Here is a 27,242-nt window from a genome sequence, read left to right as displayed (position 1 = left end):
CTCCCAAGACACATACCTGTGCCGTCCTTTCCCTTTGAGTCTGCATGGTGGGACCACTGAAGATGAAAGGGTATCACTCTCTTGATTTAGTTACTAAACAGCTGACTATGTAAACCAGAAGGAAGATGATCCTGGTGGCCCTGACCTAATCAGATGAGCCCTTTAAAAGAAGGCAAACCTTCAGAGAGATGCGCCCCAGTGGCTTCAAAGAAGAAACAGTGCACTGTTGTTTCGAGAGGAGGAGGCCACGAGGCAAGGACCTGAGGATGGTCTCAGAACAGCCCCTGGCCAACAGCCAGTGAGAAAACAGGGATCATAGTGCTGCAAGAGCAAGCACTGAATTTGACCAACGACAAGAATGAGCTTAGAAGACCCCAAGCCCAGGTGAGATCACAGCCCCAACCGGTACCTTAATTTCAGCCTGCCCAGACCCTGAGCAGAGGATGCAGCTAACCCGCACCCGTACTCCTGAGGCACAGAAATCATAAGATAATAAATCTGTACTCTTTAAAGCTGCTAAGTTTGTGGTAATTTGTTACACAATAATAGAAACTGAATATTATATCCAACATTTAATGAGCAATTATTTCATACCAGGTACCATACCAAGCACTTTAGATACAGCATCTCACGTGACAGTCACAAAACCTTTAGAAATAGTACCATGATTATTGCAATTTTACAGTAAAGGTGACACAAACACAGACAGGTTAAGAAAGATTCCCAAGGTCACAAAACTAATAACTGGCATTATTCCAAGCCACTGAAGTTATTCTAACACGTATACCTTGAGGAGAGAATCACAGCATGAGGAGTGTCACAGTTCATGACTGACTTTATTAAGATAAAGCATTACATCGAGAGGTTTGCAAAAAGCCAGAAAGAGCATGGTACAGTCTGCATAAGCTGACAGCTGTAGAGATGAAATAATTCTACCATTTTGAGGGATATAAACGATTTTTTGCTGTCAATCTCAACTAAATAACAAATACTTTAAAAGCATGTAACATCTTTCAGAAAGTAAAACTAAGATAAAGCAAAGACCAACCTTGCCAGAGAGAATTCTATCAGAGACTGTATGAAAATTAGGAGATCACTAAAAACTTTCACACTTTCCTGTGACACAGGAGAAGAAGGTCCACAATAACAAGACAATGAACATTCCTTTTGACTATAACTGGAGAAAAGACTCCATTCCCTAAGTCTTCCTAGTAAATAAAACAATGGTTAATAAAGTTATCATTAGATTAGAGAAAGAGTTACCAAGCCACAGCCATCATAAGAGTCAAACAAGATCAAACAAGAATGAACAGCATATCCTCCTTCAGGAAGATGGAAGAACAGTTTGAGATTAAATAGCTCAATTCTGGGCAGTGAGATCAGTACATAAACATCACCATCTCAGGTGAACTGATAACTGAGTAGTTAGATACATGCTGGGCCTAAGACAAGACGTTAATATTAAATCTCAGCGAAAGTCACAGAAACTCAAGTCATCCAAGAAAGTAGCACCTTGTTCTAAAAGAGACTCAAAAAACATATACAGAGAAATGAGCGACCCCTCCCTGTGTGACCAACTGCTCCCTTATGCCACATAAACACCACCACTACTGCCACACAAAAAAGAGCCCCCTTAAAACGATCAGTGAAGCCGAAAACAACTCTCCGTCATACACATCACATACACAGACGCTGAATGTGACACTGTATCCTGGCCAAGCTACGGACTCACCCAACAACTTCTCCGGCCCTGACTCTGTCCCAAGAGTAATGTCCCGAACCTGCATCTCTTCTACTCTCCTGATCAACCGCTACCCCAGCCGTTTTATTTCTCCAGACTTCCCTGCCTGCGTTAAATGAACCCCTGTCATAGCTCCCACTCGCTTCTGCTCAGACGACTCAGTTGCGAGCCCCCATCTAAGGCTAGGTTTTCCTGGGACGGACCGCAGCGTGAACCTTGACACGTCTGCTACAGATCTGGGCAACTGCGTCAAACTCCTTTATTTAAAAGTTTTAGTTAGTGGTCAAGTGCTTTCTTACAAATTAACAATGATATAACAAGTATTTAAAAGGTAGTTGTCATGTTTTAAAGGACAAAACTTGACTAATACTATAAGTGAAGATGTGTAATAATTGGGCTTTTTCTTCAATCTTTTTTTAAACTCACGTTTATAGATAAATTGAGAGTCTATAAAGAGCCACAGACTCTGACCGAAGGGGTAAGACATACATACATATGCACACATACAGCCTTTGACGTGTTAATAGGTAAGGTTCTTTTCATGAACGTAATAATTAGCTGAAAACTCACTTTATCATTATTTGCTCCAATAGTAAATCCAGACCAAAGCAGGATTTTCTCGTACCCCAACCAAAGAGTTTCTACTAATGGCAAAATTACGAGACCCTATCGTAAGTCAAGTTAACTTCTGAGACAGGTTCACTGCACAAAAGTCTAATAAAAAAGGCTCTAGTAAATTATAAATTAAGAAGTATGAAAAAACCAAATCTCTCTCTATAAAATTGTAATACAATAAAATATAGTATATAAATATATAATTACAGTATAATACAATATATACACACACACACACACACATATATACATATATATATAAACTTCTCCCAAAATATATACCAAGGGAAATTTCTAACTTTAAAAAATATCATGGGGGCTTCCCTGGTGGCTCAGTGGTTGAGAATCTGCCTGCCAATGCAGGGGACACGGGTTTGAGGCCTGGTCTAGGAAGATCCCACATGCCGCGGAGCAACTGGGCCCGTGAGCCACAATTACTGAGCCTGCGCGTCTGGAGCCAGTGCTCTGCAACAAGAGAGGCCATGATAGTGAGAGGCCCGCGCACCGCGATGAAGAGTGGCCCCCGCTTTGCCACAACTAGAGAAAACCCTCGCACAGAAACGAAGACCCAACACAACCATAAATTAATTAATTAATTAACTAAAAAAAAAGTATCATGAAACTAGTAACACAACGCTATTTTACAAAACATACTGATCCTCAAATATAATCTACTACAATTTGCTAGTGTTCTATTTTCCATTTAAGAATCTTTAATATTCCACAATACCAGAAGAAAATTTTAGTGAGGCTATAGCATTAATACGCATCTAAAGGTGCCTAATTTTTAAAACTAAGAGCTACTTAGAACCAGAGAAAGATAGAAATACCTTGAACTCACTTCTAAAAGCATAAAGTACATAAGTATTTCTACATACACAATGCATTTATCAAATCAAAATATTTGTTTGTCTACTCTCACAACAATAACGTTTAAAAGTTTTTACTTGAAACGTATCATTTCAAACCTTCTCACCTATCAGAAGAGGGACACAGAATCATGTCTTCCTGATCTGGAGATGAGAGGACCAAGGCTCGTACAGGTTTAATGATTTACATAATGTTATTCACCTCACAGGTGGCAGAGCAAAACTTCCGACCCAGGCCCTAGGATTACAGATCATTGCTTTTACAAAAAGGTATGTTGCTAGGTTCTGAGAGGATTCGAAGAAGAATCTGGCCCAGTCACTATCCTTAAGAAGTTTAGAGACATCAGAAAGTCATGGAAGAACAGGTACATGCATTAACTGGGATGACACAAAACAACAGGGTTCAAAAGAGAAGAATGAGTAAGGTACCATTAGGTGTCCAGCTCACCTGGGTAATGCACAAAGACACTGTAAAGAGACTGGAATCAAATAGCCATTGTGGGGAGGGGGTCTATAGCCCCCCCTACTCTATATAAACTAGTCTTCCCACGAATCCCTGTAACATGCAAGATCAGTCCTCATTTCCCATCTCACACTCTTAGAACTCCTCAATCCCTCATGGAGTTATAATGAGGATGTTGGAAATATGTTACTGGTAATAGTAATGAATGTTTCTACTTTAATATTGGTTAGGAATTCCAATTATAATGAAGTAAATAAACTTACTTCGAGAGAGATTCTCAAGGGCTTTTCCCAGTTTCTTGCTCTCTTGAAGGATGTGGTTCAATTCATCAAAATCACGGCTTTCTGGTTTAGTCCTCCAGTTCCACTTAGGATGATCTACTGACCTTGGCACTATGTTTAAAAAAAATGATTACTTCATAAGCATGCTACATAATGATAAAAACTTACTATTCATCATTACGTGAAAGACTGTATCAAGATCAGTGTACAGAACAAAAATGTTTGGAAATGGTTTTCTTGTGAGCAAACAGAGGGGAAGTTATGAAGCTGGGTTTTAAGACATGTTTTAACTGAACAAGTAAGGAAGTGTGACAGTGTTTATAGAACAAAGAAAATGCAGGTGCTGATGTAAAACTAATAATTTATATAAATCATGGAAAAACACAAGCAAAGTATATTTTCTATTATGTTTTAGCAGCTTAAAAAATAATTGCTACCTTCTTCATGAGCAATTAGTTAAATGTTTTTAAGACATTCTTGCTGTCTTCTGATAAAACAAAGAAGACTGAATACTTCTATTTACCTTCACTTTGCCTCAAATTCCCACTAAAATTACATTATGGTATTTTTCTTTTATCAAAGAACTGGTTGAATAAAGAGAGAAGACATCACTAGGCAAGAAATAGCTACACAATTGTTTTTGGAAGATGCAAAATGAACTGAGTGGTAACTGGATTTAGCAAGGTAGAGAATACTGAAACCTAGTCCCTGAAGAGAGATGCCCCAAAAAGTGGACATTTCATGCCATTTAAACATGAAAGCATCAATCAAGGAGGACCAATGCCAAAATAATAAGGATATAAAAACATAATTGCCTTCCTTTATGGAAGGATCCATAAAATGCCCACAGCATAATGTAAGGCATATCATCACAACATTTTACAACAGTGGTAATAAAGAGAACATCTTTAAAAGCTTTCAGGGACAAAAACAGCAAATCAAATTGTCATCCGACTTCTCCATAGCAATGCTTGGCCCCAGAAGACACAGGAGAAATTCCTTCAAAATTCCAACTGAAGATCACTTCTAACTTTGAGTTTTATATCCAATGAAAGAATCAATCAAGATACTTGTAAGGACTCAGAACTATATCTGGCAAGCGCTCTTTTACAGAAAGCTCCTAATGGAGGTGCTCCACCAAAATAAATAAGTAAACCCAAAACTGGAAAGACCTGAGATTCAGGAAACAGATAATCCTCCATAAGAAAAAGGCAAAGGTAAGTCTTGGGATGACAGTAAAGGATGGTCTCAGCAGAGAGCTGAGAAAAAGTCTGGAAACTAAGGAGTAAAGACTGGAGCAAGAGGACAAAGGACTACAGGAGAGAAGTCTCTAAAACCTCTTAAATGAAATAAAGTATAAAATAAAAACTAAGACAGAAGACCACGATGTATTTAAGCATATTGAGAGTGTTTAATATATACTTTAAGGCAGAGTTTGGTGAAGCATTAGTGATGGGTACAGAGAGAGCAAAGCAAACAGAAAAACAAGCCAATTATTAATTCTGGAAACAAATTAACAGTTGGCTATTTTATGGCTCTACTGTGAAAAAGGCTAATTAACATAATCATGAAAAAATCAATGCAAAGTATACATTAACCAACATCTGAAATAGTTGCCTGCCTGTACTATGAGAATGTGATGGGCCCTGGGTGTAAAGCACAATGTCTTAGAAGGAAGTCAAGAGATAATACCTCAAATTTAAAAACTGAAAGAGAACTATATAAGTATCTTGTATATTTACATATGTAGATCTGTGTACCAAAGGAAACATCTAAGAGTTAAAAGTGGTTCCACATTAAAAGCAGAACAGGAGAAAAAGAAGGACACCGTTGCCTTGTGGTACTAATTTGCTTTTTAAACCATATATATTTTTGTTTTGATAAAAATAAAATAATTTTTTAAAGTTTATATGGTAAGGCTATAAGAAAGACAGTCTCAACCTACTGAAATTTTTTTCTGCTACCTTTTTAAAAGTAATTCAGAAATATTTATTATAATAAAACATATAGTGATCCTCTGACTCAGCAATCTTATTCTGTCTGGTAAATTATCATAAATAAATGAAAACACTCCTACTTATGTATATATGTACAAGGTTGTTTATTTTATCGGAAAGTGCACGATATTTGTTTATCTCACCAAAAAGTTTGTGGTGGCAAAACTCTGGAAATAATGTAACTGTACTTCAACAGGGGAATAAGTAAATTATAGCGTATTCACACTATGGTACAGGCATGCACTTACGGAAAAGTATAACATAGATCTGAATTTATTTGCATGGAGATATGTCCGTAATACATTTAAAAATAATAGAAACAAGTTGCTTAAGAATGTGTACTGTATAGTTTAAAGCCAATTTTATAAAGCAATTCAACTCACACATCTTATGTTAGTTTATACAAAGAAAAGGATGTAAAAGGATGCAAACTATTTCCGAGGGAGTAGACTTTGAGAGGGCTAAAGGGAGACAGACTGTCTTTCCACGTCTCTATTTTTTTCATTGTCAAAATAAGTAAACATTACTTCTATAATTTAAATAAATCTAAACTAAAAACATGCAGCTGCTTCCTCCATGTTTCTTTGTTTAAGGGACTCTGGGAAGGAAATGTCAGCTAACATCAACACACCAGTGTTCAAGTGTGGACAGTGGAAGCAGTGATTGTGATCAATGGTTTTAGAAAACACTTCCAGGCATATTGCTATTACGCCACAGGTCATTACCCAGGAGTTCCCAGGGGGACAAGCCCAGGCACAGGGAAGAGATCAGAAGAGGAGACAGAGAAAACTGTATTTGAACCAGATCCTTCAAAACATTTACTGGCACTTTTGTTAACCTTTTTTGAATAATTTCTCTAATCTGCATCATTACATTATCTAATTTTCCTGGAAATTACCATATCCTATTAAGATCTCATCAATTAAAAAAAATAAGAACATAGGTTTTTAAAAAAATCAGTTCCAATCAACCTCCCCAGATAATCATGTGACATGCCCCGCTGCCCACCCTAGCAGCCTTTGCAGAACTCCACCTGAATGTATCCACGTGGGCAAGCCCAGGTGAGACGAGCAGAACCGCCCAGCCCATTCACTGAACCATAAGAAATTATAAATTGTTGTTTTAACCTACTGAGTTTAGGGGAGGTCATATGCAGCACTACAGAGAAATGAAACGACACCCAAGCTCTTTCCCTCAGCAACTTTTGAGAGAAACTAAGACAATTTTTTTTTTATATTTTTGTAGCTTGTGACAATTTGCTACACATGTGATACCCAATTTATCATAGGATCCAAATCTAGGACAAGGAAGGCCACAGTATAATCATGGTCTAATCAACTACACTGGATAATTTCAAAAGATGTTTCAGTAAATAATGGAAGGTGATTTGGGAAGTCATCAGCCCAGTATACAGTCTCCAGATGAGAATCTCTAAAGGTTTCTGATGGATTAAAAACCTTGAGGGACTTCCCTGGTGGTCCAGTGGGTAAGACTCTACGCTCCCAGTGCAGGGGGCTTGGGCTCGATCCCGGGGCGAGGAACTAGATCCCACACGCATGCCGCAACTAAGAAGTTTGCAAGTCGCAGCAAAGATCCTGCATGCCACAACTAAGACCCAGCACAGCCAAAATAAATATAAATAAATAAATATTAAACAAAACAAAAAACCTTGCTTAGGTCATACTTAGTATTAAAACTCAGGGCTACAGTTTAAATACATATTCTAAAAAATATCCTCAGGAGATATGGAAAACAGCAGAACAATATAAACAACATAATATGACCCATAAGAGGTGAAAGAATCTGAGATTAGGTACAACCCATAACATCACTGAGACAAAACTCACCCCCAAAGCAGGAGCCCATCCACAGCACCGTGCAGATGGGCATGCTCCATTCATTCATAAAGAGGTCACTACTTCACAAAACAGCCTATTGTATATTGAACAGGGCCTATTTTGAACAATTCTTTATTATATTAATCAAATGCTGACTCACTGATACCTCCACCAATAATTTCCATCTGTGGGTTAAATAATAAATTTACCATTTCCTCCAAATAACTTTTGAGATACTATCTATCTATTTCTTTGGAACCAAAATAATTTCAATTATTTAGATCTTTCAACTCTGTTTTCTAAAATTTAATAAATGCTAATAGTCTTTCCTGAAAGTTTCTCCCATTCTTTCATTTAAATATGCCGGGAGGTTCCCCAGTACTACAGATATACCTAAAATTGATAACAGTGAATGTAGTACTTCATGTCTCCTGCCTTCTGCATTTCCATATTATGACTTTTCAGACATTGTTTTTCCATCTTCATTCTCTCGTATCTATGTAACTTGTGTTTTCTATATACATGCATGGTCTTTTCATTTCTTTCCTAAAATTTTAGCAAATATACAGCTATTCCTCTTTGTATATGCTGTTCTAAATGTGCATAAATAAAATTACCGAGGACTGGTTTTAGCTTTTGGTTTTAACTGAAGCTAACGTACTTACCTCAATTTTCTCATCTGGATCACAAATCTGAAATAGCTCTAAAAGAATCCGTGCACACTATCATGCACAAGGGCCTGACAGACACATGTTCTGCTGGTTCTTTCTGCCAAGACCCTACTCATCATCCTCAACCACTCCAGCAGAACCACCACTCCACCAGATAAATAGTAGAAATGCTTGAACCACAAAGGAAAAAGCTTCATCGAACCCTATGTGTCATTATTTTTCCTCTATGACAAATCAAAATTGAAAATTAAAAACATAATATTATCTTGCAGATCTTTGTACCTATACCAGTTTGCACGGTGTAAGGTGCTTTTTTGTTATCTGAAAATGCACAGCTTCTAAACATTTTAGCACTAATTAATCCTTAAATTCTCATTTACTCATTTATTCTCTCATTGGTATATAGCACAAAGCACTGTCCTAGGTTCTGGGAGTAAACCAGTGGGAATAAATGTAACAAAATTCCCTGCCCTCATGGGGATGACATTCTACAGGAGCTCACAATCTATTGGATAGGCTAACAGGTTATTTTGTTCTTCACTGGTCTAATTAATATATAGTATCTATTTTTAAGTAAGCTTTAGCAATAGAGATGTTTTTAATGAATGTTAATGATATTTACCCCATATGAAAGTTAATGACTTAACATTATTGTCTTTTTTTCCTTTTGAGAACAATCACTTAGAAAACTTTGTATACATATTATATAAATGTTTCTGCCAGACAATAATTCAGTTAAGAAAATATCCTTTTATTCTAAAAGTCCTTTTATTTAGTTTTGTTTTAAAATAAGAAATTGACATAAAACTTTATCAAATACCATTCAAGTATTATTTGAGATGTCATATGACTTTTCTTACTTTATCAATTTGTATAATGTACCAACATACACCTAATGGTAGTCCCAAAACGGAGAAGAAAGAATATTTGAAGAAATAATGATTGAAAGACATTCCATGAAAACAGAAACCAAAGAGAACAGGGGTGGCTATACTAGTATCAGACAAAACAGACTTTAAGACAAAACTTGTTACAAAACAAAGAATATCATATATTGATAAAAGGGTCAATCAGTCAAGAAGATTTAACAATTATTTAACATATACACACCTAACAACAGAGACCCCAAATACATGAATCAAACATTGACGTAACTGAGGTTATAGAGTTCTACAACAATAGTTGGAGACTCTTAATACTTCACTGTCAATAATGGATAGAAAAACTAAACAGATCAGTAAGAAAACAGAGTACTTGAACAACACTATAAACCAATTAGATCTAATAGACATATAGAGAAAAATACACAGAATAACAGCCATACATATTCTTCTTCCAAGTGCACATGGCACAATCTCTAGTATAGACCATATGTCAGGCCACAAAATAAGTCTCAATAAGTTTTAAAATATTTAAATCATAGCAGTATCTTCTCTGGCCACAATGGAATGAATTGGAAAGAAAAAGAAAAAGAAAAACCAGAAAATTCACAAACATGAGAAAATTAAACAACACACTCTTAAACAACCAATGGGTGAAAGAAGAAATCCCAAAGGAAATTAGAAAATATCTTGAGACAAATGAAAATGAAGACACAACATACCAAAATTTATAGGACACAGCAAAAGTGGTGCTCAGATGGGAATTTATAATTGTAAAGCCCACATTAAAAAGCAAGAAACATCTTATACCAATAACTGATCTTAATACCTTAAAGAAGTAGAAAAAGAAGAGCAAACTAAACTCAACCCAGCAGAAGGAAGTAAATCATAAATATTAGAACAGAGATAAGTGAAATAGAAGATACAAATGTAACAGAGAAAATCAACAAAACCAAAAATTGATTCTTAAGAAAGATTTTAAAATTAACAAGCCTTTAGCTAGATTAAGAAAAAAGGGAAAAGACTCAAATTACTAAAATCAGAAATGTAATCAAGTCTGTAACCTACAAACTTTACAGAAATGTTTTTAAAAGGGATTATAAGAGAATATTATGAATATTTAATGCCAATAAACTGGACAACCTAGATGAAATGGAAAAATTCCTAGAAACAAACAAACTACCAAAAGCTACTCAAGAATAAACAAAAGATTTATAATAAGTAAAGACACGGAATCAATGATCAACAACCTCACAACAAACAAAGTCAAGCACAGGACAAGGTGGCTTCATTGGTGAATTCTACCAAACATTTAAAGAAGAACTGACACCAATTCTTCTCAAACACTTCCAAAAAAACAGAAAAGGAGGAAATACATCTAAACTCATTCTATAAAGCCAGCACTGCCCTGACACAAAAGACAAAGATATGAAAAGAAAACTACATACCAATATCTCTTCTGAATACAGATGAAAAAATCCTCAACAAAATAGTAGCAAATCAAATTCAGCAGCATATTAAAAGGATTATGGAAACACGAAAGACCTGAATAGGCAAAGCAATCCTGAGGAAGAAAATGGAGCTGGAGGAATCAGGCTCCAGGACTTCAGACTATACTACAAAGCTACAGTAATCAACACAGTATGGTACTGGCACAGAAACAGAAATATAGATCAATGCAACAGGACAGAAAGCCCAGAAATAAACCCATGCACCTATGGTCAATTAATCTACAACAAAGGAGGCAAGAACATACAGTGGAGAAAGACAGTCTCTTTAATAAGTGTGCTGGGAACACTGGAAAGCTACATGTAAATGAATGAAATTAGAATATTCTATAAAACACAAATAAACTCAAAATGGATTAAAGACCTAAATGTGAGGCTGGATACTATAAAACTCTTAGAGGAAAACATAGGAAGAATACTCTTTGACATAAATCGCAGCAATATCTTATTGGATCCACCTCCTAGAGTAATGAAAATAAAAACAAAAATAAACAAATGGGACCTAATGAAACGTAAAAGCTTTTGCACAGCAAAGGAAACCATAAAGAAAACAAAAAGACAACCCACAGAATGGGAGAATATATTTGCAAATGGAGCTACCGACAAGGGATTAATCTCCAAAATATACAAACAGCTCATGCAGTTCAACATCAAAAAAACAAACAACCCAATCAAAAAATGGGAAGAAGATCTAAATAAACATTTTACCAAAGAAGACATACAGGTGGCCAAAAAGCCCATGAAAAGATGCTCAACATCACTAATTATTAGAGAAATGCAAATCAAAACTACAATGAGGTATCACCTCACGCTGGCCAGAATGGCCATCAACAAAAAGTCTACAAACAATAAATGCTGAAGAAGGTGTAGAGAAAAGGGAACCCTCCTACGCTGTTGGTGGGAATGTAAATTGGTACAACCACTATGGAGAACAGTATGGATGTTCCTTAAAAAACTAAAAATAGAGCTACCATATGATCCAGCATTCCCACTCCTGGGCATATATCCACAGAAAACCATAATTCGAAAAGATACATGTACCCCAATGTTCACAGCAGCACTATTTACAATAGCCAAGACATGGAAGCAAACTAAGTGTCCATCGACAGAGAAAAGGATAAAGAAGATGTGGTACATATATACAATGGAATATTACTCCGCCATAAAAAAGAATGGAATAATGCCATTTGCAGCAACATGGATGGACCTAGAGATGATCATACTAAATGGAGTAAGTCAGACAGAGAAAGACAAATATCATATGATATCGCTTATATGTGGAATCTAAAAAGATGATACAAATGAACTATTTACAAAACAGAAACAGACTCACAGACTTGGAAAACAAACTTATGGTTACCAAAGGGGAAAGGTGGGGGGAGGGATAATTAGGAGTTTGGGATTATCATATACACACTACTATATATAAAATAGATAATCAATAAGGACCTACTGTATGGCACAGGGAACTCTACTCAATATTCTCTGATAACCTATACGGGAAAAGAATCTGAAAACGAATGGATATATGTATATATATAACTGAATCACTTTGCTGTACACCTGAAACTAACACAACACTGTAAATCAACTATACCCTATATAAAATAAAAATCAAATTTAAAAAAGTATTTATAAGCTGTTCCCATGCAATAAAAACTAAAACTAATAAGTGAACTCATTAAAAAAAAGGATTAAACATCATGACCAAGTGGAATTTATCCATGAATGCAAAAGTTATTTAACATAAGAAAATAATCGGTATAATAATTATGTTAATATAATCAATTTTAAAATGAATGATTATTTTGATTGATGGAGAAAAAGACTTTTGACAAAATTCAACATTCTGTCATAATAAAAGCTCCCAATAAACTAGGAGTAGAAGGGAATGTCTTCAATATGATAGAAGACATTTACGAAAACCTCACAGCTAATATCATGTAGATCAGTAAAATAATAAAAATTTCCCCTTAAGATGAGGAGCAAGAAAGGATGCCTGTTTTCATCACTTCTATTCAATACTATTAAAATTTCTATCCAGACCAAGTAGGCAAGAAAAAGAAATAAACAGCATTCAAATTGGAAAAGGAAAAGGAAAACTATCTCTACTTGCAGACGGCATGAACTTATATGTAGAACAGCCTAAAGAATCCACAAAGACATGGTTGCAGCTAATAACAAGCTCAGCAAAGTTGCAGGATATAAGATCAATACTTGAAAATCGGTTGTATTTCTAAACACTACCAATGAACAATTGGAAAAAGAAAATAAGAAACAATTCCATTTACAATAGCATACAAAAGAATAAAATACTTAGGTATAAACTTAACCAAGAAGGTGCTAGTCTAGTACACTGAGAAGTACAAAACACTGTTCAAAGAAATTAAAGAAGACAAATAAATGTAAAGGCATCCCATGTTCATGAATTGGAATCCTTAACAATGTTGAGATCACAATAATCCCAAAATGATCTATTAAGAGAATGTATTTCCTATTAAAATCTTCATGACCTTTTTTAGCAGAAATGGAAAAGCTGATCCTAAAAATCATATGGAATTTCAAAGGACCCTGGATAGCCTAAATAATGTTGAGAAAGAAAAACAGAGGTCAAGTACTCACACTTTCCAATTTTAAAACTCATTATAAAGCTTCTGTAATAAAAACAGTGTGGTACTTATATAAGGATAGGCATATAGAATAGTGAAATAAAACTGAGAGTCTAGAAATAAATACATTCATTGCCAACTGCTTTTCAACAAGGGTGCCAAGACCATCATTTAATGAGTAAAAACTAGTATTTTCAATAAATGATGCTGTCCAACAAATGGACAACTCAATATCCACATATAAAAGAATGAATTTAGACCCCCTACCTTACATCATAAACAGAAACTAACTCAAAATGAATCGAAGACCTAAATTTAAGAACTAAAACTATGAAACTCTTAGAAGAAAACATAGGGGTAAATCTTTATGGTCTTGGATTAGGCAAGGGTTGACACCAAAAGCACAAAAAAAAAAAAAGAGAGCGAGAAATAGATAAGTTGGGCTTCATCAGAATTAATAACATGCATATCAAAGAATACTATCAAGGAAGTGAAAAGTCAATCTACAGAATGAGAGAAAATATCTGTAAATCATATATCTGATAAGGGTGTAGGATCAGAATATATAAAGAACTCTTGAAACTCAAGGAAAAAAAGAGTAACAACTTACTTTAAAAAATAAACCAAGGACCTGAATAGATATTTCTCCAAACAAGATATACATATGGCCAAGAAGAACATGAAAGGATGCTCAACATCATTAGTTATCACAGAAATGCAAATCAAAACAACAGTGAGATACCACTTCACACCCATTTGGATGGTATAATATTTTTGTTATAAATAGAAAAAAACAAATGTTGGTGAGAATGTGAGGAAACTGAAAACCTCTTACATTGCTGGTGGGAATGTAAAATAGTACAGCCTTCATAAAAAACAACTGGCAGTTCTCCCAAAAGTTTGAACATACAACATGACCCAGCAATTCTACTTCAAGGTATATACTCAAAATAATGGATAATGAGTGTTCAAACAGTTACTTGAGCATGAATGTTTATAGCAGCACGATTCATGATAGCAAAATGTAGAAACAACCAAAATACCCTACAATAGATGGACGGATAAACAAAATGGGGTATATCTATACAATGGAATGTTATTCAGCCACAAAAAAGGAATGAAGTTCTGATACCTGCTGCAATGGGAATGAACCGTGAAAATATGAATATTATGCTGGGTAAAATAAGCCAAACACAGAAAGATTACACATTATATGATTCTATTAATATGAAATAACTAAAACAGGTAAATTCACAGAAACAGAAAGCAAGTTCCCAGGGGCTAGTGGGAGGTAGAAATGCTGAGTGACTGTTTGTTACAGAGTTTCCTTTTGTGATGATGAAATGTTTTGGAACTAGAAAGAGGTTAGGGTAGCACAGTATTTTGAATGTACTAAATGCCACTGAATTGTACATTTTAAAATGGTTAACTTTTGTTATGCTAATTTAACCTAAAAAAAAGCATTTTAGAGTGATTTGTTATGAAGCCATGGTAACTAGAACATCTCTAAAACTTTTTTGCCTCTCCAAGGTCACAAAGTTATACTTGTATGTTTTGTTTTAGAAGTTTCATTGTTTTTGTTTCCATCTTTAAGTCTATGACCCATCTCAGATTGATTTTCAGTATGAATTAAGGTAGGGATCAACTTGTGTGTATTTTCCGTATGAATGTTCAATGTTGAAGGGATTTTTCTTTTCCTACTGTATTGCTTAGATGTCCTTGTGGAAAATCATTTGACCGCATATGTAGGTCTATTTTTAGACTCTTTATTAAATTCAATTGATCTATTTGTCCATCCTTTCACCAAAATCACACTGTCTTGATAACTGTAGTTCTATAAGACTTGAAGTCAGGTAGGGTAAATTCTCCAAACTACTTCATGTTTTTCAAGATTGCTTTAGATAATCATGGTTCTTTCCCTTTCCAAATCAATTTAAAATAATACTGTCAATTTCTATGGGTCAAATACCTGCTAGATTTTGGATAGGGATTGTACTTATTTCAATAGGAGATTGTTATTTATTTCTGTTCCTCTTTTCTTGCCTTTGTTTTGGGAGAATAAATCAAAAACTTGGGGGCATCCTATTTTAATAAATTTATTAACTTTTTATTTATGCTTTTTTGTGCTTTTTAGTGGTGCTCTACATATTACAATATACAGCTTTAACTTACCATGGTCTATGTTCAAAAGATATTCTATTACTTCAGGAATAATTTATGTTTCAACAATACATTTCCAGTCAATAACTCTGAATCCTATAATCTTATTGTCATGTATAAATATCTCTACATATATTATTAAATATTCATGATACTTTGTTATTAATTTCCTTTAAAGAGCTAACAGTCCGATGGAACCAGAAATTGAGAGTAGGTCACCTGAACAGAAAAAGATACCAGATGCCAGTCCACCAGTAACATTTTGTGGCTACATAGCATCCCATAAATAGCAAAGGCTCTACAAAATGAAAGACCTTACAGCATTCTACCCTCAAGGTGATGCGATCCAGGACTCAGCCCTTTAAAATAAGCCCCTAGGGTTATGGATTTATCACTGGGAGAGGGGGAGAGAGACAGACAGAAAGACATTTCCAAGGATAGAAAGGGAAATGTGAGACTGAGAACTGACTGATTTCATTTTTCATTTATTCCTTTACATTTTTTTCATTTAACACTTATTAATTGAGCCAGGAACTATACTGGACATTACTGGGAATATGGTTGTGAACAACACATTTAAATTTTAAACTTGCATATTTTTTTAAATGTTGGAACCAAATTTTATAAACCAAACTGGTGAAGCAGGATAATTTAGCTACAATCATAATTTTAAAAGAACATTTGTAGTTTGTAGTACTTCACATAATTCTCACAAGAACTTTGTGGTTGATACAATACTTTTTATGAGTACCACTATATAAAGAAAGAAACTCAAGGAGTTAATTTCAGTCATTTTCACAAATGACCCAAATTCAGATTCCAGTTAGCACATAATGATTTTTCAAAATTTTCAAACAAAAATAAATATTTTCTACCTATTCCTTTTCCTGTTTAAATTAAAATCAAACATCTCACTCTGTAACAACCACAAGAAACTGATGTGTAAGAACAGCTTTCAAGCTCTCTTGTCTTCCAAGAGTAACAGACTTGCTACAAGATCCTAAGCTACATGACATGTTTAGGCGTACGTGGTGGTAACAGAGCACTGGAAAAACTTAGTGGCTAGAAAGGCAGTGGGAAAGGAGGAGAGGCATTGAGAGAGAAGGGGTACTTATCATCGTGGGAGAGAGTAAATATACAAGCTCCAGTAATAAATGGGTAGGGCTTCAGAGAGATCCTGGGTGAAGGATTTTTTTTTTAATTTTGTTAAATGTTTTGAACAGAAATCTTCTTTGCTTTCTCTCTAAGATATTTAATGTGCTTTTATGTCCTTTATTAAATGTAGGGTTGGTATTGCTCTGAATGTGATAAAACACTGCAACTATTCATGAGGCAAGGGACCTGCTCCACGCAGTTTACATTCTTAAAAGAATATTATACTCAAAAAGATCTAAATCACTTACATATGCTTGAGAATATGAGTAGCTATATATAAGTAAAGCCCCATGTTAATGCTGAAACAAATGTGAAATTCATTAGAATAGCCAGAATATCAGATAAAAAATGTGGCTTCAATTCTTACCTTTTCTTCATTTTACTAACACACACTTACATACATTAAGTAATATCTGAATGACAAACTTCCTTACATGATTTTGATTCTGGTGATGGTGGAGAAAGACTAGACACGGCAAGGTCGCTTTTTGACTTTTTAGGCTTCTTTGCATTTAACTGCCAGGGTTTATCATAGTTTCTGAATTCTTTTCTTGTTCCTTTATGTTCTGTTAAAACAAAAAAAAATACATATAAAAACAGTAGTGATTTCATGATTGGCCAAAAACTAAATCCATGAAGTAATTAGATATACCTGGCAAAAGCTATGTCACCTCATATCAAAATAATGCAAATGTCCCAAAGTATTACTTGCTTTATTTCTCCTGTAAATTTGAGTTTTGAATTTGATATGAATTAGCTTATATATTAATATGGTTAAGATCATGCTAAACTGGGAAATTATTCAAAAGTCTTTTTAAGGCACAGATTACTTAAAATAACACTGTATACATGGGTGTCATGGAATAAAGCCTTGTATTCTGTTGTAAATAAAAACAGCTAAATGTTAAAGTAAATTTTACTCATTTGATGCTACCTTACCTGTATTCACTGTGGCACATAAAACCACTGGTGCTCACCTACACTTCCTCCATAGTATCCCTCATTTTTTCCACTGTTCTGTTCAAGAAAGAGTAGTTCAACCACCTTTACTGAAAGCTGTAGTTCCCCTTCAAAGGTGGTCAGTGTCATACCAACTTCCAAATGAAATGATCTTTCCAGGAGTTCATCTCTCTTAACTTCTTTGCATTCCATATTTTTAGACAGACTTATATTGTGGAATTTTTTCTTCTCTTATTCTCAGGGCATTACATTCTCCTCATCCCCATATCACCTATCTAACTGTTCCTTCTCTGTCTTACTCATGCTTCCTTATCTTTCATCTGTATGACATTCCTTAGCTTCCTTCTGCCTTCTTGTTTAAATTTAAACAGCCTCAAATCATCCCAGCTCTATGGATGACTCATAAATCTTTCTCTGACTACCCACTTATAAATACCAAGTAGACATCATGAAATATTATAGGGATTCCTCAAATTTTCATGTTAAGTTTGTACTTAATGAGCTGTTATCCAATTTTTTTACTTCCAACATCCCATTAAATATCAAAAGAGGCATAAATATTCTAAAACACTAGGAACAGAAATATTGGTCTATATTCTGCCAGAACCCAGGAAGTATTTCCATACATAGAATTAAGACAAAAGATCGGCATATCAGAAAGAGACTGAAAAATTTCTAGACATCCACAATGCTTGCCCCTAGCTCAGATTCATCGCCTTATATTGTTTCACAATCTATCCGAATTTGTCGTTTTACATACAAACTAGAACCGTACTTTCTTCTAGTGCAACATAGCTAAAAGAATAAAGAATCATGGACACAAAACATAGCATCTCATGATACAAAGAAAAACTAAAAGGAGCCAGAAACCATGATATATTGGATTTTGTGGTTTTTTAAATTCTCCACTATTGGAAAGAAAAAAAAAATCCACATTAATTTAAATATTCTAGCAATGATATTTTTCTTATTTAGTCAGTTAAAAAGAGATGAGAGACAGAAAGTCACTTGTCAGTCTAGCAGAGACCTACAGGATTTGACTGATACTGGAAAGTTTAGTAGCAACCATGATTTCACCTGTCTTCCCCAAATTTTTGAAAACGAAATGGTTCCAAGCTATATGGTGAGCGAACAGAAAAGAAGAGTCTACCTCCATTATTTATTGACAAACCTTAAACTAGACAGAACACTCCTCATTTAAATTCAAACAAACAAAATAAATATCATTTTAAGAAGGAAGATTTAATATAAAAAACAAAAATACATCATTCAAAATACAGAGGAAATTCACAGTTTGGGGAAAGATTTACTATGAAAAAACCTTCAAATTTTAGAATGTGGCTATTTTATCTTCTTAAGAAAAAGAAAATAGACTCTGTGAAGCAAAAAGAAATGAGAAAAGAGATAAAACTATAAAAATATAATTGCTAAGAGAAATTAAAGAAGATAAGGAAACACTGACAGGAAGCTAAAATGCAATACGTACCAACATTTAAATTTGTGTACAAAGCCAGAAAGAGAAAACCAATACTACAGAAAACTGAATCAGTGACACAGAGAACATGCTTGACAAACCTCCCTAGAAGTTCCAATGAAGTAAAGAAAACTCAATTTATACATAGTTGATTTTCTTGAAGAAGAAATCAAAACAAACATCACAGAAACACTAAGGACATAAGAAGAAAACTGTTCTAGGCTGAAGACCTGGGTTTGCTAATTGAAAGGATTCACTGAATAAAATGAAAAATTAAAGAAAAAAGACAAAACATCTAGATGTAGTCCCAGTAAAACTTTGGAATATCAGAAATAAAGAAAAAACAAATCCCATAAGTATTTAATAACAGAATATCGAAAAATGAGTAAAAACAAGGTTGCTTTCAATTTTCTCCTAGACATTAAATGACAGACTTCTGAGAAGATGTTATGTCCCAAGATGCTGGATACATTTAAAAGCAAAAAGAGGGCACCTTCAGATACTTTCAAAAAGTACTGACCTATATATTTTGACGATTGAGACATTTTCTAACTAATTAGAAAAAGCACCAAAAGAAATAATTCAAAATTACAGTTACAGTTTAAACTGGCATTATTTACTGTCACCTGAATTATAACTTCATCAGTTAATATTCACATCCAAGAATTAGTCTATGCTTTCCTTCTCCCTCCTGCCATACCCTTCCCTCTAAAATCTTTCCTCTTCACCTTCTGGGGCATACGTTCCACGGTAAACAAACAGCCCTCTATCTTCAAATCCCCTCCTTCAAGTCAGGAGAGCCACTCATTCTTTCCACGAGGGCACTCCCTCCTCTGCAGTTTCCTGGAATGGAGGGTGTTCATTCCCCCACGTGTCACCTGCCACAGACTGCGTTTTTCTGGTCCGTCCACGTTAAGCTGAAAGTCTCTCCTCTCTTCCGGTAAGTGCTGCCTGTCTCTACAGCTCACCCCTCTTCATTACTGCACCCTCATTCCTGCCGCAGCCCTACTCGAGACACTGGCACCGTCACCCTTGGCCTTTTAACAGCGAGAATGAAACCCTGGTGACCTCTTAATCCTTAAACAAACCATGCACTGAACCTCATACTTCACTGTCCTCCTCAACTCTAAAGAGCTTCCCTTCCCTGGACATCAGACACCCCCAAACTCAGGTCACCCACAGGATGTTCCCATCATCTGGAATCATTCCACCTCAAAAGCCTTGATCCCAAATATCACAATTTCCCTGTCCTTCTCAATCTTTCATGTTTTCACCACACCTCCCCTTACACAGGCCTCTCAAAGGATTTTAGCTCTCTGACTAGCTTTTTATGTCTACACTGTTTCCTTGTTCCCTACCCGCTCATATGTCTACACTGTTTCCTTGTTCCCTACCCGCTCATATGTCTACACTGTTTCCTTGTTCCCTACCCGCTCATATGTCTACACCGTTTCCTTGTTCCCTACCCGCTCATACCAGACCATGTGCTTTGATCACTTGCACAATTCACCCACAAATACCCTCAGCTCCTTTGCAGAACTGCTCTTCCACCCTCCCTCCTCACTAGGGCACGACTACAGTTCTCATCAGTCTCTCATAAGGCTTTTCTGTCCCTCCTCCCAGCACTTCTGGGCACTGTGGGGAAAAATCACAATCTTGCCCATGGTTTCCATGATTAATTCATGTCTTGAACTTCAGAGAAGCCCCAGAACTGCTTTAGTCTTTTTTATTTTCCTTTGCTAACTCTTCTTTTCTTCCCCATGGTGACTTTTCACAATTAATATCATTCACTTCAATCTCCCCTATTCAATCCCCAAACCTCTTGCCCTCAGCAAACAACCTCACTTCCTAATAAACAGGCAGAATTTAAGGCAAAAGACCCTTGCCTTCCCCTAGTCCATCTCCTATTCTAAATATGACCACAACGTCTCCCATTCTCCCACTCACATGGTTTTATTGTGCACAATCCTGAATGCCATACCTGCGACTCCTGCCTTAAGCCATTCCCAGAGTTTTAGACTCATATCCAACAGCCTGCTGGAATTACCTACTAAGATACCCCACAAGAAATTCAAATTCATCCAAAGGACCTGGACTTATTATGGGTCTTCATAAATTTAGTCCTGTGTTCCCATCTTGCTTTATTAAACAAGCACTTATGCCATTACCCTAGTAAACTGGAAGTTATAATAATCTCCTTCCCTCTCCAAGCAATGAGTCATGAAGTACTTGTGCTAGTCAGAATTCTAAAGTGATCCCCCCTGATATCTGTCCCTTGATGTTATGCCCTAAATAATTCCCTCCCTTTGAGTGTAGACAGGACCTTTGACCTGCATCAAACCAACAGAATATGGCAAAGGTAATGGGATGTCAATGCCGTGATTACATCGTATTATATAAGATTCCATTTTAGTAAACTTGTATGAAAGAAATTCCCTTACTTGTTAAAGAAATAAGCTGCCATGATGCAAGAGTCATGTGGCAAAGAACTGTGGGTTGTACCTATTTGCTGAAAGCAGCCCCTGGCTGAGATCCAGCAAGAGAACAGGGACCTCAGTCATACAGTTGCGAGGAAATTAATTCTGCCGACCACCTGAATGAGCTTGGAAGCAGATTCTATTCCAGCCTCCAACACCTTGATGTGCAGCTTTGCTGATTAAACAGAAGATTTAGTTAAACCCTGCACAGACTTCTGACCTGTGAAAAATGTGAGATATTAAATGTCTGCTGATTAAAGCTACAGAATTTAATACACTACTGCCTCTCCAGATATAATTTATAAATATGGGCTCCTATCAGCTTCAATGAGCTCATAGATGTTTATCTGGTCCACCTTCAGAAGAATGGTGCCTTCTTTGCAGCTACAAACCAGAGCCTATGCCTAAGAGCCACCCTACTAGGAATCTAACGATAAGACAGTGAGGCCAAGAAAAACCAAGAGTCCCCTCTTTTGTATGCCAGAAGCCCATATTCTAGTTTCCTGTATGCAGCACAGAACTTCTGTATGGATAACTAACACCAGAGTTGTCTACATTCTTCAGAGGATACCCTATCCCCTACCCACTTTAGGCACCAATGTGAGAATACAGCCAAGGAAAACCAAAATCCTTTCACGGGATCCCATAGAGCATGAAGAGAAGAGAAGCGATGGTGTTATCCCCAGGAGCATCTGGAATCCTGTCAGTCAGATACCATGGGAGTCAGGTGAGGAGTCAGCTACCCAAGCAACAGGTCTGGGGGGAGTGGGGATTCGGGTTTGGAAGTAAATACTAATACCAAACGAACAGACCAGGGTGTAGAAGAAATAAGCTGTCGGACACACATTTTATAAATAAAAATCAAAGTCACGTCTACCCAATTATATCACTAGTGCTTATTGGGGAGGTAAGCCTGTTGCATACTTGGTAAGGCTGGTTCCCCAATAGAGTGAATAAAGCTTCCTCAGGTTGAACTTACTATATAAGGTAAAATTAGAACTCAGGGGGGCTTCCCTGGTGGTGCAGTGGTTGAGAGTCTGCCTGCTGATGCAGGGGACGCGGGTTCGTGCCCCGCTCCGGGAAGACCCCACATGCCGTGGAGCAGCTGGGCCCGTGAGCCATGGCCACTGAGCCTGTGCGTCCAGAGCCTGTGCTCCGCAACAGGAGAAGCCAAACAGAGAGTAATTATCCATCTGGGCTACAAAACAGGTAACTCTGTAGAAATCTACTGTTTACCTTTCTACACAGACGAGCTCCATAAGCACTTAATTCAAATTCTTCATTAAAAGATAAGAAGTTTAAAAAAAAAAAGATAAGTTTAAAATAATTAGTTTTCATTCATATGAAATGAAAGCTTTTCATGCAAATCTGAATCTTATTTCTATTCAGACTGAATACAAAGATGCCCATATTTTGAAGCTAATACATAACAATATATTCAAATTCAAGAATATTTTTTGACAAATTTTAGCATACAGATGAAGTCTCCGATGAATACTTGAAACCCTAGGTAACCACCTAGATTTACTCATTATAAAGAGAAAGACTTCCGTAAATTTTAGTTTAAATGCATTAACATTAACTGTAAAATATATTTTTCATTTACCTAATGTTTCACTTTCTGCCCAGAGAGCTGCAGATCCAGATAAAGTTCTCTGAAGGTGTCCACGGTTTTCTTGTTTAGACTGGAGATGGTCAATGAGAAATGGGATTGGCTGGTCAGGTGTCTCAGTAATTAACTTGGTCATTAATTCCTGAAGGCAAAGTAAAGCATATGTTTACATCTAATAATAATAGCAAACACGTATATATAACTTATTACTGCCAAGCACTACAACTAATTTAATCCTCATAATAATCTTTTTAGGCAGGCACAAGTTATTGCCCAAATCTTGAGGAAACTAAAGTGCAGAGAAGTAAACTGTGTTACACAGCTAATACATGGCAAAGCCAAGATATATTTATTTTTATTATTATATTTGTCCAAAAACGTACTAGGAATTTATTCTAAAAAGAATTTTCAATCTCAGATTACTATTTTGAGAGATGCCATTATATATTAACTTTTCAATAAACCTCACCATATGCCTTATATACCAATATCATTGTTCTTTCTTAACTATATATAAATATCCCTAAATGAAGAAAATGTTGTTGGAATGAAAGTAACAAGTCACAGCTTCACAGCAACCAAAAAAATGTCTTCAACTGGTTCTCCATCAGAAATTCCTTTTTCCAAAAGCCCTGATGGGTATTCATTCTTTCTTGTTCTTGTTCTTTCTTTCTTTTTTTTTAATGAGTGAAGCGATGGAGAGTCCCATTTTTAGACAGCCCTAAGGATGCTTTAAATTGGGGAGAAATCTGCTTAAGGGTAATCTCTACACATTGGTTTTGCCAGTCAGGAACAGCAAGAGCAAGTGCCAACTTATGGTCCATTAGAATCTCCAGACTGTTCTCCGATGCACGGCTGCCCAGCCGACTGAACATCACTTCGTGCTGTGCAACTGGGTTTGCGAACTTGCATGCACCACTTTAGATTCATATTAGTCACAATTCATCATGTTGGGTTTAGCCCAGAATTCTAGTCTGTCAATTGTCATTCTAAGTTCAGATTCTGTGAGAGGCGGTGGTTCTAGTGATACACTGGGTATCAGGTATTAGGACTGCTAATGGAAGGGATACTGGAAATTCCCCATCCCCTTGTCTTTCTTTGTTGGTGGCCTATTTCCTTTGCCTTGAATGCTCTTTTCCGGGATGTTCAGATGGCTGGCTTGTCATCATTCAGTCTCTAATGATATCTTCTGAAAAAAGCTTACCCTAATGAATCTTCATAAGCTTTTATCACTTCTTTATCTTCTTCGCAGTATTTAGCAACTCTCCAGAATCATCTCATTTAATATTTGCTCATCAGTTTGTGCCTGACTCTTCTCCCCTGCTACTACAGCACTAAGACCAAGAACTGGCCTGGTTTGATCTCTACTCTCTCCTAAGGGTCTAGATTCTACCTAGTTCATAGGTGGTGTTCAATGAACGAATGAACATTTGGTTTACTGACCCCAGGTAAATATTAGAAATTAAAATCCCTTACTGTCCTAATAAACAATAATTAAAGTATCCATAAATTTCTTAGCCCGGTAAAACACACTCTTCTGAACTCCTACACAAGAAACTGCTGTCATATCTCAGGGATATTTGTTGACATTTATAATAGTCTAGAAACACATGGATTTATCTGAGTACAGGCTAAATGGATTTTATAGATGACAAGATTCCAAGTTGATCTCAGAGACATGGATAAAGTAATTCAAGGTATTTCAAAAATGTGCAGACTGAACATAAAGTTGGAACTAAAAAGAGGAAACGATTTCTACTATGAACACACTGTGAAGCAAAATATTTGTCAGACAAACGTAAGATGTTTTTATATTCTAAAACATAGGTGAGCAAACAACCAGTTGGAAAAGGTCTTCTTTACTTCTGTTATTTAAAGTCTCAATTATTATGGTTATAACTTAAGAGGTCATTCCTCTACATGGTAGAGCAATGCAAGGTTCAATTAAAAACTTACACAGAAGTGGAACATAATTAAAAACATTTTAGATTTTGCTACTGTAGAAAAGATGCATTATATTCTATTTAAATTAACTGTACATTACAAAAGCCATGAGAAAATAGAGAGAAAAATAAATAGAAGGACCAACTAGATTACTCTTGTCACAGAAGGCCTGGGCACTCCGATAAAGCAAAATTAGGTCAGATAACAAGGCTTTAAAGCTAAAGCAATTTCTACCCTGAAATCTCTGAAGATCTCATGCACTTTTTTTTTTTTAACTTTCAAGTTAGATGGAAAGTTTCTGGGTTTTTTTCCTTTTAAAATAAACTGAAGTGTCCCTACATTGTCTTTAGGAGATGGACCATACAGTCACAATAGACCAAGTAGTCACTGTTAATTTTTTTTAAATAGCATCCGTCTAGTAGCTAGTTTTGGATACCCTTATATTCCATGAATGAATATACGAGACTAAAGACACAGGACAAAAACCGTCGCAAACAAAATGAAAAGAGCTAATGTTTGCAATAAGGTGTATTGGGTATCTTGGTTGATCAAGAGTCTAGTTCTAGATTATTGCATTTATAAGAGGAATTACCCTGCCTCTCACTCAATCCATGTATATCCACTGGCATTCGGACTTTAATGATTCTGAGGACTTAAACTCTTTCCCAGACGTGAACACTTTAAATCCTTAGATTTGCAAAGATGCTACCGGCAATAAAAAGACTGGTTTCCCCACTAGGACTGAGACACACAGAGATAGAACCGAGGGGCCGACAGATTGAGGAGATGAGAAAGGAGCCGCGCATCTTGAAGGTCAGGTGGAAGAGAGACACCCGACCGCAGAAGGTGGTCAGGGACCGGCCACCATAAGGAAAAGAGTATTCCAGAAGCGCGGGCCAGTGTCGGGGATGGAGGCCGAACGCCGTTAGGGAATGTTCCGTGCTTCCGGGGAGGGAGAGCGGGGCTCATTTACTATTCTTACCCTGAGCGTAAGAGTTGTGCCATGGAACTCCTGGGTGTCAGAGCCTGACCAGCAGAGCGACGCTGCATCCGGCCTTCCCCTACCGGGCCACCAGTCGCCCGCGCGGACGCCAGCCGGCGCGGCAACGACGCGCTCGGCCGACGCCGCCCGCTCTGCCGGACGGCGGCCCCGCGCAGGCGCACTCTGGGGCGCGGACTCGGGCGCAGAGGCGGGTCCGGGGAATCTCGCCCGCCAGTCCCGAGCCCTAGCGGTGCCCGAGCGCCTGAGAGCGGGCTCCCCAGCAAGGGTCCCTGGGGTGTCATCCTCTTCCTGCCCCGCAATGCAGTCGCCCCCGCAGCTGTCCCGAGGGAGATACACCGACGTGGCTTTTGGGCCGCTGCCCCAAGCCTGTCCCGGGACGCCCTCTGCAGAGCCCGGGAACCCTGCCACGGTCTGGATGGCGACCCCAGCGCCCCGGGAATTGGCTGCAGTGTGCCAGGGTATCCCTGTATGTACTGAATCGTGTCTGGAGCCAGAAACCCCACCCTCCTGCCTTGCCCACACCAGAGACTAAAGCCTCGGACCCAATGAGGATGCTTCCCAGCTCGGAGGACCAGGGCCCGGTCCCCGCCTGACGGTTCCTTGACGAGAGCCCTCCCCAGAGCTCAGGTCTTAGGCTCAGAGGCTGCCCTGAACTTTGGCCAGAAGGTTTGGAGGGTCCCCGCCTGAGCAGCTTCTACAAATACCCTTGCCTGTCAACCAGGAATCAGGCCTGTAGTATGGGCCGCCTCCTCCTTTGCTCCTTCGGTGGTTTTCAAGCTTTCCTTTAGCGGAGGAGCCCTGGGAGGTTTTGGCTGTGGGCATGAATAACTTGAAACAATGGAAATGGCAATAGCATTCCTGTTCTGGAACAAAAACTTCGTGGAAATTTTAGGCCAAGGGCTTGGGAATTGATAAAATAAAGGTATTAATTTTAATGTGACCCTGTTTGCACTCAACGGCTAGTTAAAGATGGGGCATTCAAGT

The 27,242-nt window shown here is 37.0% G+C and overlaps 1 protein-coding gene across 1 annotated transcript in view; it reads right to left on the bottom strand.

Moving 5' to 3' along the window:
- The window catches only part of C17H8orf34 (chromosome 17 C8orf34 homolog), a 344,433-nt gene that overhangs the window by 270,398 nt on the left and 46,793 nt on the right, over positions 1 to 27,242 (bottom strand). Inside the window, exons 2-4 of the mRNA XM_059995457.2 lie at positions 23,306 to 23,453; positions 17,223 to 17,354; positions 3,952 to 4,080 (exon numbers count right to left, since the gene is read on the bottom strand). Coding sequence (XP_059851440.2) covers positions 3,952 to 4,080; positions 17,223 to 17,354; positions 23,306 to 23,453 — 409 coding nt within the window. The remainder of the gene's footprint in view (positions 1 to 3,951; positions 4,081 to 17,222; positions 17,355 to 23,305; positions 23,454 to 27,242) is intronic.

Source organism: Delphinus delphis, chromosome 17 (genome assembly GCF_949987515.2).
Source record: "Delphinus delphis chromosome 17, mDelDel1.2, whole genome shotgun sequence".
Taxonomy (NCBI): domain Eukaryota; kingdom Metazoa; phylum Chordata; class Mammalia; order Artiodactyla; family Delphinidae; genus Delphinus; species Delphinus delphis.
The sequence above is the reverse complement of the archived record's forward strand: the minus strand, read 5'-3'. Positions and strand labels throughout refer to the sequence as shown.